The sequence below is a fragment of the Cryptococcus depauperatus genome, chromosome 2 (assembly GCF_001720195.1).
Source record: "Cryptococcus depauperatus CBS 7841 chromosome 2, complete sequence".
Lineage (NCBI taxonomy): Eukaryota > Fungi > Basidiomycota > Tremellomycetes > Tremellales > Cryptococcaceae > Cryptococcus > Cryptococcus depauperatus.
In genome coordinates this window covers 2,259,862-2,273,675 of record NC_089469.1, presented here as the reverse complement: position 1 = coordinate 2,273,675, position 13,814 = coordinate 2,259,862, and the positions used below count along the sequence as shown (strand labels likewise).

Below are 13,814 nucleotides of genomic sequence, written 5' to 3'. Positions count from 1 at the left end.
CAAGACCTCCATCCTATCTCAAGTGTTTCATGTATTTCCAGATAAAGGTCTTGATAACTCCAGGAGAAAGCAGTAACACTTAGGCAGCCCTATAAGTAGATACAGGCAGCGTGGGATGAGTTTCTCAAGCCTCCATCAACGGGATGATAAAGACAGTTTCTGAGCAAAAACCAGTTACAGGGGGCAGACATATACACACTAAGAATTGAATTACAGATAGGGTTATCAGAATATGTTATACACAATTTGATAGTACAAGGTATCTTGATTGACGAGCAAAGAAGCAATAAAGATCAAGATATAGGTAATACTATAGGAAACTGCAGTAAAGTTTTTGTCAACTTTTCCCTGTAACGAGGAATTTAGTTGCAAAAAACTTAGATATTCCTCTAAGAACGTATGATCATGAGTCATCACATACATGCAGGCTTTGTCCAAGTAATGAATGTTATCTGTGCACAGTTGGTTGTATAAACAAATCAGTTATAAAATCCCTTATATCGTTAGGGTATATCTCTTGCCAGTAATCTTCAAAAGCTGTCTAATCTCGCCACTGTTGATGTAATTCTGCCAGTTCAAGCAAGTGCTCAAATTCTTCGAGACCAGCAGCTAGACAAAGAGTCTGGAACCGTCCGCCCTCCTGATTTATAAGTTCTAGTGGAGAGCCTTGTTGTATAAGATTTCCTTTGTCCATGACTAGGATCTTAGTACAGGGCATTATAGTCTAAGGAAATACATCAGTAACAATGGCCAGCAAGATAATAACATCCACCCACCCTCAAACGATGGGCAATGATAAGTACGGTAGCATTGGTAAACTCTTCGTGTACAACACGGCTGATTTCAGCATCTGTAGCAGAGTCAATTGAAGCAGTAGCCTCGTCGAGGATAAGGACTCGGTGTTTTTTCAAAAGTGCTCGTGCAAGGACAACAAGCTGCTTTTGGCCCGCAGACAGATTGTCGCCGCCTCCTTTGATCTCATGGTCAAGGTTGGAGAAGATGTTCTCTTGTTGAGAATTATCATCACTCAAAGTTGACGGTATTGTGTCCGTGTTATCAGTGAGTAAGTCAATTTGGGCATCAGACTTTTGAAGAAGCTGGACTTGTCGAAGGACGTGATATAGTTCTTCGTCAGAAAATTTTCCCTCAATATCCAGATTCAGTCTGAGGGAACCAGACAACAAGATAGGATCTTGCGCGATAATGCCAAGTCTAGAACGAACAGCACTGAGAGGAATCTGAGAGATATCTGAACGACATTGTTAGCAGGTCATTGTGCAGCAAGAGAAAATTTTCACCTTTGCCATCGATTTCGATCTTTCCGTTGGTGATATCAACAAATGAGAAGAATGCTTTGGCCAAGGTTGATTTTCCACCACCGGTAGCCCCAACAATACCAACGCGTTCCCCGCTTTTGACATTGAACGTCACATTATGTAATATCTCAGGCATATCAGGACCATATCTCGCACAGAGATTGTCGACATTCAGATTCCCATGTTCCGGCCAGGATTCTAAACCAAAACTCTCTTCTTCCAAGCTCCCTTGTTCATCTTTAGCGTAGCGGGTATCATCCACCATGAGTTGATGACCATCCTCACGCTCAAGCATGCGATATTCAGCAGTACGTTCCAGACTAATACCTTTAAGCTCAAAGTTTCGCAGATAGATGAGAATCCATTGGACGTTACTTGAAATGCTCCCGGTGAAGGTGAGGACAAATCCCGCAATGGCGCCAGTAGTGGAGGCCTTTGACAATAAAAGAGCAAGAGCAGCGATTTGAATGATGAGGTCTATGATTCGTATACTCACTATCGAAAAATATCAGTAAATTTGATTTATAGGGAACGATAAGAACGTATTACTCACAGGACAGCCATCGATTTATAGAAATACTCCAAATTGTAGCACAGATCTTCATATTAGTCCATCGCATAAGATCTATAATCGCTGTCAGCTATGTCAATCTTCTACCTTTCACTAAGTGCTCACCATCCAAGAAGACAGATTGAACTCCGAAAGCACGAATGACTGTTGTACCAGCTACCGTTTCACCAAAAATAGCATTGATAGGTCCTGGAATAACCGTTTGGAGTCGGCGAACTTGACGAGAAGAAGCACGATACCATTTTGCGGGGATCCAAAGCGAGACTATAAGGAAAAAGGTTATGCCAGCAAAAGTCCATCCACTGTAAACAGAGACAGATATCAGAGAAATTAGGACTGTATGACTTGTTAGAAGGTGCAACATATGTGTTAAACAATCAGCAGCTCACTATTCATGACGCCTTCCGTGATTTCGGACATAAGTCTAGAACAATCAAGAATATCGTTCTAAAAATCAGTTTGCTGTCTGTAGTATGTAAAACTACATACAAGGTCTTTTCCGAATCGTTGAATTATGGATCCAGCACGGGTTTTTGTGAAAAACAGCATTTTGGCATGCAGCATAGACTCAAGCATCTGGCTATGGATCTAAATAGAGACATCAGATAAGGGTCCCATTTATAGTAAGTATATATTGGTAAACATACAATTTTCATGGCTCGTACACTTCCTAAGAAGCGGTACATGCCATAAACTGTTTCGAAGATAGTACGAGACAATGAGAGCTGTACGAGATGGGTAAGTATGATTCAACCCCAGAATGGAGTTATAGCGACTGACAATAGCATAAAGTGAGACCCAATAGGTGATGGTGTGCTCTGTTAAAGATTGGCCTTCGGCACCAGTCCAAAGTCTTTGGATGATCTGTTAATACCTTAAAATGGATAGGAAAAGAAGACTCACGAGAGGACTCTTCTCTCCAACACAGGCGACAAAACAGCTGCTAGCAAAAGAAAGCCAGCCATAGTCCAATACGATCCGCCGCCATTGAATTTTAGTAGATTTTTCCAATGAATCAAGTCCACTGCACCACGAACTCTTTCTTCCTCCACAATGATTTGCTTGGGGGTTTTAGGAATTGCTTCTCGTATCTCAAATTTGTCCTTCATAGTTTCGACTTTGAGGACGTCTATCTGATCTGATCCGGATTCGGATTTTTCTTTGGTTTGCACATTGAGACTCTCATGACTAGGCTTACGGCTGGGTACACGGCTGGCTATACGGCTGGGGGCATGGCTAGGCAGTCGGCTAGGCATACGTGACTCTGTCTTTAAATGAGACATGTGAACGGATTCTAGCAACTGCTTTCCGGGCCCTTGCCAGAGACACCTTCCATCTTCAAGGTAAATTGCTTTATCGGCGAGGAGAGCGAGCGATTCAACAGCGTGTGAAGCAAGAATAATGGTTCTGTTGGCCATCAAAGAAGATTTTAAGCAATGTTGAATAATATGCTGACTAGTATGAGCATCGACGGCGGAAATGACATCGTCCAAAAGAAGGACAGATGCACGGGAGTAAACTGCACGAGCAAGACTGACTCGGGCTTTCTGACCTCCAGAGAGGATTTTGCCTCGCTCGCCAATTTCTGTGAGATCGGCGTCCTCAAGCAGTTCAAGATCAGGCATGAGCCCAGTGGCGTAGCACACTGAGCGATAGCGTTCCATGTTAAGTGGAAGACCGAACAGGATGTTATCTCTAATACTTTGGCTGAGAAGCCAAGGCGTCTATTCCGAGTGTCAACTTTCATTTGTCAAATATGTTTGAAAAAAACATACTTGGGGAGCATACGCCACCGAATTTTTAATCAAGGTCCAATCGTTCTTGTCAAGAGCCTGTGGATCCATAATGGGAGATACAATATATGAGACTTTGCCTTCAAGTACTCTAGCTTCGCCCAGAAGCGCAAGCAAAAGCAATGACTTGCCAGAACCAAATTTTCCCGCTACAAGAGTGAACTGACTTCTAGGGAATTCGACATCCAGATCTAAAAGTTTGAAACCACTTTTATTCTCAGAATCATTGCTTGCTGTTTCGAGAATTGCTTGAGGGTTAGACGGAAGGTGCTCTTGTGGAGCATCCCATGCGATAGTGCCCTTAACAAAGAGAGGTCCCTCCAAATGGGCAACTTCTGCAGAAGTACCTTCATCAAAGTACTCGACATCAGAAGTGTGCAAGAAAGTAGCAATTCGGCGAGCACCAAGGATATCCTGGAGTAATTCCGCAATTTCTGAAGGTAGTCCAATAAGAGATGGACGTAACTCATTGAAAACGGCAATAGAGGTGAAAGCAATAGTTGGTGTAAGCTCTTTCTTGGCAATCAAAGTGTAATGGGCGAAAGAGACAATCACAATGGCAGTAGGAGCGACAGAGCTTTCATACCGTCAGCTATATCCCTTGATTCTTATAAACACTTTCCGCTCACTAAAGAAATCCAGAAATGTAGCCCAAAGTTTGGGCTTGAATCAGCTTCTTGAACTCCCTTGCTCTAACACTATTTATTCTTTTGTACCAAAATCTTTCAGTAGCCATCATCTTGATCATCGAAATGGCTTGTACTGCTTCTTGCATTAGACTGACTCTCTCATCTCTGACGGCGAGCCTTTGCTCAAAGACCACATATTCCCATTTGGTGAGTAGGTATGCCGGAGGACAAGTCAAGAGAAGTGTAGACAGACCCCAAATACTGGAAGGACCAAGTAAAATCCAAACGTAGGTGCATCCTAGAATTGCTTCAGTCAAACTTCGAAGGATTTCGGTCGCTACCCATCCAACTCCTGAAACGGAAGTAGTGTCGGAAGAAATGAGGTTGAGGATATCAGCTTTGGTGTGTACAGCCTTGTTATCATTTCCTTTTTCTGGCGCGGCAAACAAATTTCTGGTAAAAAGTTTTCTAATGATAATTGAGCCGTTTGCCTCACAAAACATTGCTAAATCAACTTACTGGTACAAGAGGAAGGAGGCATGAGCGCCAATTCTTGGGCCCACTAAAGTGGAACTACAAATAAGTCAGCCATTCCTTATCCTTGATTCATTTGAAAGGTTAACCAATTTGACCAACATTACTAATTGCTGTATTATGATTATCACATTTCCAGCTTTTGAAAGCAGCATCAGTCCTGCAAATGCAACAGCACTCCATCGCATGGCGGTTGGATCGTCCAGAATACTGAGAATTTGTTGCAGACATATATGTGGAAGGTACCAAAGAGGACAGAGTAATGTCTGAAAGATAATAACTATAGTCAGATGTTAGTTGACCTTCTAAAGTTCTGAACGTTTGTGCAAGAATTCACATTTCAAGACAGCCCATCGTTCAGGGTACCATACGGTCCAAAGTAGAGACAAAGTCGGATAGGCTTTCCATTTGATTTTTTCTGCGGTTTTAGGTCCCATGAATTCATGGTACATATTTTGAGTACGCAATTTGGCCTCTGTACAAGGTAAGTCTTGAATATCAACCTGCTCCATTCTTGCGGTTTTAATGATCATTGGGTAAACAAACGTGAACATCAAATTGCCAAAGATAGAGCAGGAAAGACTCTCAATAAGGTTACCATTGAATGATGTGGCCGCCGTTTCTTCCAACTTGGTTGTGACATCTTTGGTGTATATGGTGGTCATATCAACCCAGCGTTTGGGCCCAATGGGAATGAGGCCGACAACCAAGGTTTGAAATGACGTGAGTCCCAAAGCGATGTAGCCGGCCCAGGGGATATTAACTCTGGTGTTTAGCCACAAATACTGACCCAGAGTTTGAAAGTACCAATGGAGCAAGACAATGGCAGATATTGAACAAATATGACAAGTAATATCCTTGTGTTTAGCAAGGTCCCTGGTGAAGAGATAGTAAACGGAAAGTACGCCAAGGTAGATATCAGTGAGTACGACAGTGGTCAGTACAAGGAGCGGAAGCAAAGGGTCGCCTCGGTGTGGGGGAGATTTGATGATTTCGACAATTTGAAAGGAAAGATTGCCAAGTGCCAGGAGAAGGAGAGCAACCTTTGGCAAGATTGTCTAGAAAGCGGCTAAGCTTGACGACACACAGAAAATAAACACTTTACATTTTTCCAAAAAATTTCCACCTCGACTGGCTCCCCATCCTCGGGCGAATTTTGAGGAACATGTTTCAATAGTTTATATTCAAGATACTCTATCTTGGTTTTTGGTACATTATCTTCCGGCAATTTGATGTAACCGCCCCTGTTACTATTTATACACGGCAAGAGAAGTCTCAAGAAAGACGTCAATATGCTGATAAGTATGATAGCGACACATGTGGTATCAATCATTACCGGCCATTCTGGTAGTCTTCCAATCGTTCCCATCTTTCTTGAACCGGTTATGGAGAAAACTGTCGATTTGATGGATGAAGAAAGGGTGCTCGGCCAAAAAGAGCTTTTTTTGAGTTTCAAACCTAACTGGGGCGAATCACTGAATGACTATATATTAGAAAAACTTGATTGCTCTCAAGGAAGCGCGACATCGATGAAAAGAGAGCCATATCTGAGATTGACAAAGGACCATCAGTTTAGATATCACAATGAAAGGATCCAAACTCTTTGTCAGTCCGACAAGTCAGCGAGTGAGCTTTGCCTTCTTTTGTCAAGAAGCCGGGGCTATTTTTGATTTACTCGAACTGTAGGCGGAGCTTGGAAGGATAATAGAGTCAGCAAGCTGTATTGGATATCCAAAGCAACAAGTTCCGGCGAATTTTGTAGGCGTACTGATAGAGAAGTCTGGAAGAACAAATAGAAGGCGTAGATGTAAAAGTGTCATGAAAGAGGAAATGAAACAGATAAATTCTGAAAGAGAAGGCGCGTCAACAAACCAAGTATGGCTATTAAATGATGACGTGGAAAAAATAGAATGGGTAGGAATGAGATGGATATACCTCCACCTCCACTTTCACTTTCTACATCTCGCTGGATAACAGTTTTGTTTATAAAAATTGAATTGCATCTATACTTTTGATTTGTTCCAAGGGACACCAAACGGTTCAGGATTCTCCCAACGAATCAAGCTCTTCGTCTTTTGGCTAAAATGCGGTTTGCAGGTCAGTCTATGTATTTGTCCTCCTCTCAAGCACAGATTGGACGAACTGAAGCTTGGCAGATATTGCAACCAACTTGACTGACCCCATGTTTCGAGGAGCATATCATGGACGCCAAAAGCATGAATCAGACTTGCAGGCCGTTGTGCAGCGTGCTCGCGACAAGGGCGTTGAGAGGATACTGATCACTGGCACCAGCCTTGAGGAGTCTAAAGAAGCTTTGCAACTAGCCAAAAAATTCGGTAAGTTCTTGAGTAATCAAGCGCAAAGGTTACTGAATGTTTTAAAGATCTTTATTGCACAGCAGGAATTCATCCTACCTCAACGAGTGAGATGGATAAACACCCTAAAGGTGCGGCTGCATACCTGCAAGAGTTAGTGGACCATATTGATCAAGACCTTGGGGAAGGAGGGTCTAAGCGCATTGTATCTATAGGAGAAGTCGGTCTCGGTATTTTTCTATCTTTCTAAAGACATAAAATGAACTGAGGTCTTGGTGTGTAGATTATGACCGTCTATATCACTCGCCAAAAGAAGCCCAACTTCAACACCTCCCAAGCCTTCTTAAACTCTCCCAGAAGTACAGATTGCCCCTTTTCCTTCACTCTCGTACTAGCAAGTCTCATGAGGACCTTGTGAGAGTGATGAAGGAGGTTGGCTGGTCTACTGAATGGAGTGGAGGAGTAGTGCATAGTTTTACTGGAACATTGGAGGAGATGGAGGAATGGGTTGGTTTTCTCTCCCCTAGCAAAGCATTACCGTTGTGAATGCTGACAATGGGCAAGATTGGTTTAGGCCTTTTTATAGGTGTCAATGGGTGTTCTCTAAAAACAAGCGAGAATTTAGACGTTGTCAAGCAAATTCCTCTTGACAGGCTTTTACTCGAAACAGACGCCCCATGGTGCGGACCTACTTCGACCCATGCCTCGTCCGCCCACCTACCCGATCCTGAGAGCAGTTTAATGGTCCAAAAAGTGTCCAAGCCAGAAAAATGGAAAGAGGGTTTGGGAGTGAAGGGTAGAATGGAACCAGCTGAAATTGGTGTTATTGCCCATATTGTGGCGCATATAAAGGAGGTGACAGTTGAGTCATTAGCAGAGCAAGTTTGGAGCAATACGACGAGACTTTTTTGGCCTCAGGAAGCGAAGAGCAAGATATAAATACTAGATTTGTAGACTTGAAGATTGATAGTGAATACATGTAAGATATAACCCCATTTCCTTATTTCAAAGTGCCAAAATCAAATGAAATTGTCCAATTAATATGTTTGTACTAGATAAAGGCAGCGGATGTCTCGTTTATTAACTTTGTTGATCAAGAATACAAATGCAAAAAATCCCAAGATCTGAGTCCTTGTCTCAAACAATTCCCAAAATTATCTCACGAACCTTGAAAACTCAACTACTATACAGCCATACCCATTCCCAGCCCTCTACGCCCTTTTGGCGGATCTTCCAACACAAAATTTGGCATGTTCCCCATATTCAGACTACCTTTCGTCCTGTCCACATCCATTCCTAACCCAGTTTCATTATTAGTGATGCCCGGCACTGGTTTTCGCTTAACGCTCTTCGGCGAGGCGGGCGTGGTAGGAGTCGAGGGAATTGGCGTATGAAAAGATTGTACGGGCGATGTGATGACGTGATTGGATGATGTGGAGTCTTTGCGATTGATTGGGTGGCTAGGGAGAGTAGCAGATTCTGGCAGGGTCGAAGCAAGGGAACCGCTACGCGTATGTCTGAACGTAGAAGTGATAGGGGAAGAAATCTCTGAGATCTGAATAGGTCCATCATGTGAAGGATGCTTTCTGGTATGACTAGGCTGAGCATCATGCCGTTTAAAGCCAAACGATGAGTGGAATAATCTACTGGTGAACTTGCCTTTGGAAGGTAAGCTTGAAGACTTTTCTGCGAGTTGATCTTCAGAATTTCCGAATTCTGTCGACGATTCCATGCCAACGCTTACAGGCGGGGAAGGTATAGATGAGTGATCGCCCTTATCTCCTCTCCATTTGATATTAGCGTTACTCATCTGACGCCTTAGTCCTTTCAAGCTAGGCTTTCTCTTCTTGTTCTCATCAGATTCATTTCTTGGAGACCCAGTGTTCCTTGCATTCGGGCTCGAGCTTCCAGGTGGAGACTTTAATATACCAACGTATTCTGTCGAAAGTCTATGAGACAGTGTATTCTGATGGTTTAACTTGGGACTGGGTGGTCTAATAGGTCTTCGTGGAACCCACTCGGTTGAAACGGAATGTTTCTTTGTATTTTCCTGTTCTGTTTGCATCCTCTGTAGTGTTTCGGATGTCATGTCTGCAGGAGAAGAAACGTTTCGTGGCGAGGGAAAATTGGGTCGGAAGAAAGGGCTGATGCTGGAAGACGAAGGCATAGATGGGGTATGGAGTGGTCGAGAGAGCCATGTAGGCTGTTCCTCATTATTGTGCTCCTGCATCGACGGCTTAACTGTCGTAGGGAGCTGACTTTGTGGCGGAGGAAGCTCAGCCTCAATAGAGTCACCAAACTCAGAGGAATCCGAGTCAGAATGGACATCGAGATTGGGGGTCAAGTCAATCTCGCCAGAAAGAGGCGACAAGGCTCCGTTGCCTGTTACTCTGTTGGATGCAGCGGCAAAGGTTATTTCCTTGTTGATCTTTTCAGTGGTACATCTTGACATGTATGTAGGCGATGTAATTCGAATTTCTCGTGGCGACAATTGTCTCATAACTACATCGCGTGTCAGCTTCAACCATGTATATACAAATTACACACTTCGCTCAAGGTCATCCAACTGTTCGCTCATGACAAAGCCACTCCATCTCTTCTCCAAAACCTCCTTGACCCTCTTGACAGCCTGGTTGCCATCATTTTCTTGCCATCCAAGCTGAATTGGACTTGCCAAGAGATCTTCTCTTCTAACTCCTTGCGAATCAAGCAATTGAACCACTTCAAACACCTGCGCGTCCTTTTCTTGCTCCCTTGCCTGTTGTATGGTAGGCGATGGAGGAGCCGATTGAAATCCGCCCTCAAATTCGCGTAAGAAGCGAAGCTTTGGGTCTGGGGACGAATTATGTTTCTTAACCAAGCCAAGCTCTCTCACACCGTTGACACTGTCATTGTCGGTCTCTCCAGAAATCTTTCTAACTCTCCTTCTCCCACTCTTCGATTGCCATTCTTCAAACCACTCGGCTTCGTTCATATCAATATCAAACTCGATTGTGCCTACGATAGGATTAGGAGAAGACAAAGTCGACATTGAAGGAGAAAGTGTTATAGAAGAAGCTGAATCGTGGATCGGAAAACGAGCCGATAAATGAGAAGATGTTGAGGAAGTCGAAAGAGCGGGCTGGTGTCCTTGATGAGAAGGCGTTTCTCTGTTCTTCCTCTTGGCAAATGGATTAATTATGTCCCCGTCTGTGTCCCCGCTTCCACCCTTGTTTAGAACCTGAGAAGGAGTTGGGGATCTTGAAGACGAACCGGCGGCATTTGGATGGAGCAGAAGAGGTGAAAACAATGTAGACCAGATGTTGGGCGAGATACGAGGCCCATCCGGTTCTTCTTCACTGTCCTCGTCTTCCTCAAAAGTGCCTTTGCGAGTTGGAACAGGACTGTTGGGTGTAGAAGATGATGGATAAACAAGATACAGATGAATGCCCACGATAGACGGCAGCCCGTATTCACGAGCAATGCAGAGAAGCATACCACCCATGGTAGGCTGTAAAGGCATCAACATTCCTCGCCGCCACCTCTTTTCCCTTTTTCTAGTCTGATCCGGAGTTAAAGTTGCTGCAGAGGGTAAAAGGATCACAGGTGGGATTACAGATAGCAGATAGCCTGTCCTTGTCGCCTGAGAATAGGGCGAAAACAGTGGTGACTGTAGTCCCGCTCGTGCAGACGAATGTGTCTCTGAAGGGGTTGGCGATATAGGCGTCATTGGCGGTAACGGCAAATTAGGAATGACAATTCCAAACGTTGCCGCTATCCGCCGAAGCTGGTAGGGCGACAATGGCTTTTTGGGTGGTGGATATAACGCTTTTAATGACTCGCTTTCAGCTCCATCGACAAGCACCTCTGGCATGCCATCCTTCATCCCAAACGACCCTTTCCGAGCCATCCCATGGTTGACAGAGAGCATCGCTGGGTTATTTGCTGACATACTGTCGTATTTGATTGGCCGAGTTGAATCGATGTATGATGAGTTGAGAGACCTAGCTTGCAGACCCCAATCCTTTGCCGGCATCTCACCGCTAGAAGCCATACCAATTCCTTGCAGGCCATTCACCTTGACGATACGGTCCACAACGTTTTTGTTTGGTAAGCCCGACCCACTGCCGACTCCAATGTCCTCGTCTGCTTGAATATCACTCGGCCGGATTGGCGGAATAGGCAGTGGGCTTGAACCAGCCAGCTGTTCCGACATGATATAAAAGCAAAAGAAGAATGAAGAAAACAATTGAAAATGTGGTAAGACACGAAAATGGCTGAGTCAACTGGATCGCGCTTCGCGTCTTTGCCACGTGGTGACAGACATTACTTGACTTTAAGCCACTGTAAGGCACGGCAGATTCGAGGCGGCGGATTCCACTCATGTGGTGTGTGTACGATTGTGTTTTTTTGTTTTTCTTTTCTTTTCTTTATTCTTTAAACTTTTTGACAAATTTCTTATTCTCTCGTTGTCCCAAGCAAGATCAAGGATGTGAAGGAAGGCAGGGATGGAGAATATGGGAGAGTGGCGCTGGCGGCTTGTCGGTTCTATCATGGGCTGAATGACAGACGCAGCAGCATAGTGTACGGATGGATGGCTGGTTGAATGAGTACAAATAGCCACCATACTCGATGCCTTCAGCTTCATCTCAATCCACTGCATCATCATCCAAACTCTGCAACGTACAATCCCTATAGTGTCAGCTGCAGGCTCCCAGGTGATCTTATAGCTTGGCTGAATGAGTATGCATAGTAGTGAATGATCACTACAAAGGCTGGAAAATCCCTCAGCCAAAATATCTAAACGTAATAGAAAGGAGAACAAAAGAGACCTCCACCACAGCGAATATTTATCCAGGCACAAGATCTCCTTATCCTCTCTGACAGTTTACTTTTCATTCTTCTTTTTCAATTTCAACTTTCTGTCCGTAAGCAAAATGTTTGGCCCTCTAGGTTATTTATCACGGGTCGCGCGACTGGCTCTTGTTGTCGCCATCGTTGTGCTCGGCCCAACTCTCTATTTCTTCTATCCCACGCCAGAACGTTTTCCTTTGCTGGGTGAATGGCAAGCAGGCGGCATAGACAGTAAACATTGGCGGGAGCCTATCAAACCTGATTTTGCAGAGCTTGAAAATGAAAAAGGTAGATCATGGGGTGATGAAATAGTTATGGGGAACGAAGGAGAAGCGATGGACAATGTGGTTGAAGGTGGAGCCATCATGCCAAAGCTAGAAAATGCGACAGCAAAGTGGGTATTTTTGATCGCTAGCAGGTGATGTTGTGCTGACGGAGTTATCTAGAGCTGAGCTGGGAAGATCAGCATGGAAAGTCCTTCATCTCATGACGCTTCGTTATCCTGATGCAAGTCATTGCTGGTGCTTTTACTCTGAGAACTGGATTATCTCGCTGACAGTCATTTAGGAGCCGACAGAAGATGACCGTCGTACCCTCAAATCCTTCTTTCACCTCTTCTCTCGCTTATACCCATGTGGTGAATGTGCTCAAGAGTTTCAAAAGCTCTTAAAAACGTACCCACCTCAAGTACGGTCCTTTGTCCTTTAAAACGAAAGATATCCATTGACTGTCTTTGTAGACATCTTCCAGAAAATCAGCAAGCTTGTGGCTCTGTTATGTTCACAACTTGGTTAATGCTCGTCTAGGCAAACCAGAGTTTGACTGCCTCACTCTTGATTCGGCGTACGATTGTGGCTGCGGCGATAACTCTGCCACTACTGCCTCATCTACCTCCTCTGTGAACAAAAACAAAGAACATGACGACTCAACGGACCTTTCCCAAGCTTCTGCTATCTATGTTGTACCTCATGAAAACGGTGCAGACAGAGACAGATATCAAGTGGCAGAGATAGAAAGTCTCTTAGTAGAAGATGACACGGAGGGTCACGCTTTGCCCGTGAAGAAAGAAGAGCCGGACGTGCATGAGCAAGCGAAAGCTCCTGAATAGAAAATCATGTTGCTGAACACCAAAGAGAGATTCTAGAGACCCGACCTGAGGTTGAGTAAACATGAAATCTTGAGTATCACATATCGTTTGCATTCGGAGTAGATCTTGTTTCATTAGTTGTATACAATATCAACACACTTGTTGCTGTTTGTGTTCCATCAGACTGTTTCAGTCTGCCAGTATTAATTTCCTCTATTGCATGTTTGGGATGTATCAAAACATATGCTTACATATGCCTACATTATGCGGTACTCTCTAGTTGAGGTAGTTGGGCTCCGTCGAGCACCTCCCGGTCCTCATTAATTGTCTTCCCAGTTTTGGCAATCTTCTCCTTGACAGTCTCCAAGGGGGGTAAGTTGGGACCCCAGACGAGTACAAGTTGTTTAGGGAGGGAGATATGGTAAGCGTTTGCTGGTTATTTGAGTTAGCTAAAAAGGCTTCGTTCTCACCACTGGAGTCAACGTCATAATGGGGAACGAAACATACGAACAACAATGTTCTTTCCCAGTACTCTGTTGATAGCTCCCGAGCAACCTGTACATGTCATCTCGACGTTGAATAGGTACGCGGGCACAGTGGGAGTTGCGCCAGGAATGGAATTGATAATTGTTCCAGACTATCGTGCATTAGCGCTCCTTCATTCTCTTCTTTGAGGTACTGCATACAGTAGTCATCGTTCTATTGAAGCGTTATAGTGATTAAAGGTATAAGAAAC

At 44.1% G+C, this 13,814-nt stretch overlaps 5 protein-coding genes across 5 annotated transcripts; 2 read left to right on the top strand and 3 right to left on the bottom strand.

Annotated features, from left to right (window-relative positions):
- Positions 1–541: 541 nt before the first annotated feature.
- Positions 542–6,212, bottom strand: L203_102188 (uncharacterized protein; the record flags this gene model as incomplete). The annotated part of the gene is made up of 16 exons (XM_066211615.1): positions 542–724; positions 777–1,249; positions 1,299–1,811; positions 1,870–1,941; positions 1,993–2,223; positions 2,277–2,334; positions 2,377–2,475; positions 2,535–2,612; positions 2,668–2,740; positions 2,791–3,611; positions 3,663–4,257; positions 4,310–4,777; positions 4,829–4,882; positions 4,946–5,123; positions 5,181–5,901; positions 5,949–6,212. The coding sequence occupies 16 exons, from the start codon at positions 6,210–6,212 to the stop codon at positions 542–544; spliced, it is 4,881 nt and encodes a 1,626-aa protein (XP_066067712.1).
- Positions 6,213–6,927: 715 nt separating this feature from the next.
- Positions 6,928–8,097, top strand: L203_102187 (uncharacterized protein; the record flags this gene model as incomplete). The annotated part of the gene is made up of 5 exons (XM_066211614.1): positions 6,928–6,940; positions 7,000–7,179; positions 7,227–7,388; positions 7,442–7,665; positions 7,723–8,097. The coding sequence occupies 5 exons, from the start codon at positions 6,928–6,930 to the stop codon at positions 8,095–8,097; spliced, it is 954 nt and encodes a 317-aa protein (XP_066067711.1).
- A 244-nt stretch (positions 8,098–8,341) lies between these two features.
- Positions 8,342–11,353, bottom strand: L203_102186 (uncharacterized protein; the record flags this gene model as incomplete). The annotated part of the gene is made up of 2 exons (XM_066211613.1): positions 8,342–9,660; positions 9,706–11,353. 2 exons carry the CDS (start codon positions 11,351–11,353, stop codon positions 8,342–8,344), a joined length of 2,967 nt encoding a protein of 988 aa, XP_066067710.1.
- A 721-nt stretch (positions 11,354–12,074) lies between these two features.
- L203_102185 (uncharacterized protein) lies at positions 12,075–13,099 on the top strand (the record flags this gene model as incomplete). The annotated part of the gene is made up of 4 exons (XM_066211612.1): positions 12,075–12,385; positions 12,438–12,498; positions 12,559–12,678; positions 12,731–13,099. The coding sequence occupies 4 exons, from the start codon at positions 12,075–12,077 to the stop codon at positions 13,097–13,099; spliced, it is 861 nt and encodes a 286-aa protein (XP_066067709.1).
- A 241-nt stretch (positions 13,100–13,340) lies between these two features.
- Positions 13,341–13,773, bottom strand: L203_102184 (uncharacterized protein; the record flags this gene model as incomplete). The annotated part of the gene is made up of 3 exons (XM_066211611.1): positions 13,341–13,510; positions 13,586–13,715; positions 13,765–13,773. 3 exons carry the CDS (start codon positions 13,771–13,773, stop codon positions 13,341–13,343), a joined length of 309 nt encoding a protein of 102 aa, XP_066067708.1.
- Positions 13,774–13,814: the final 41 nt, after the last annotated feature.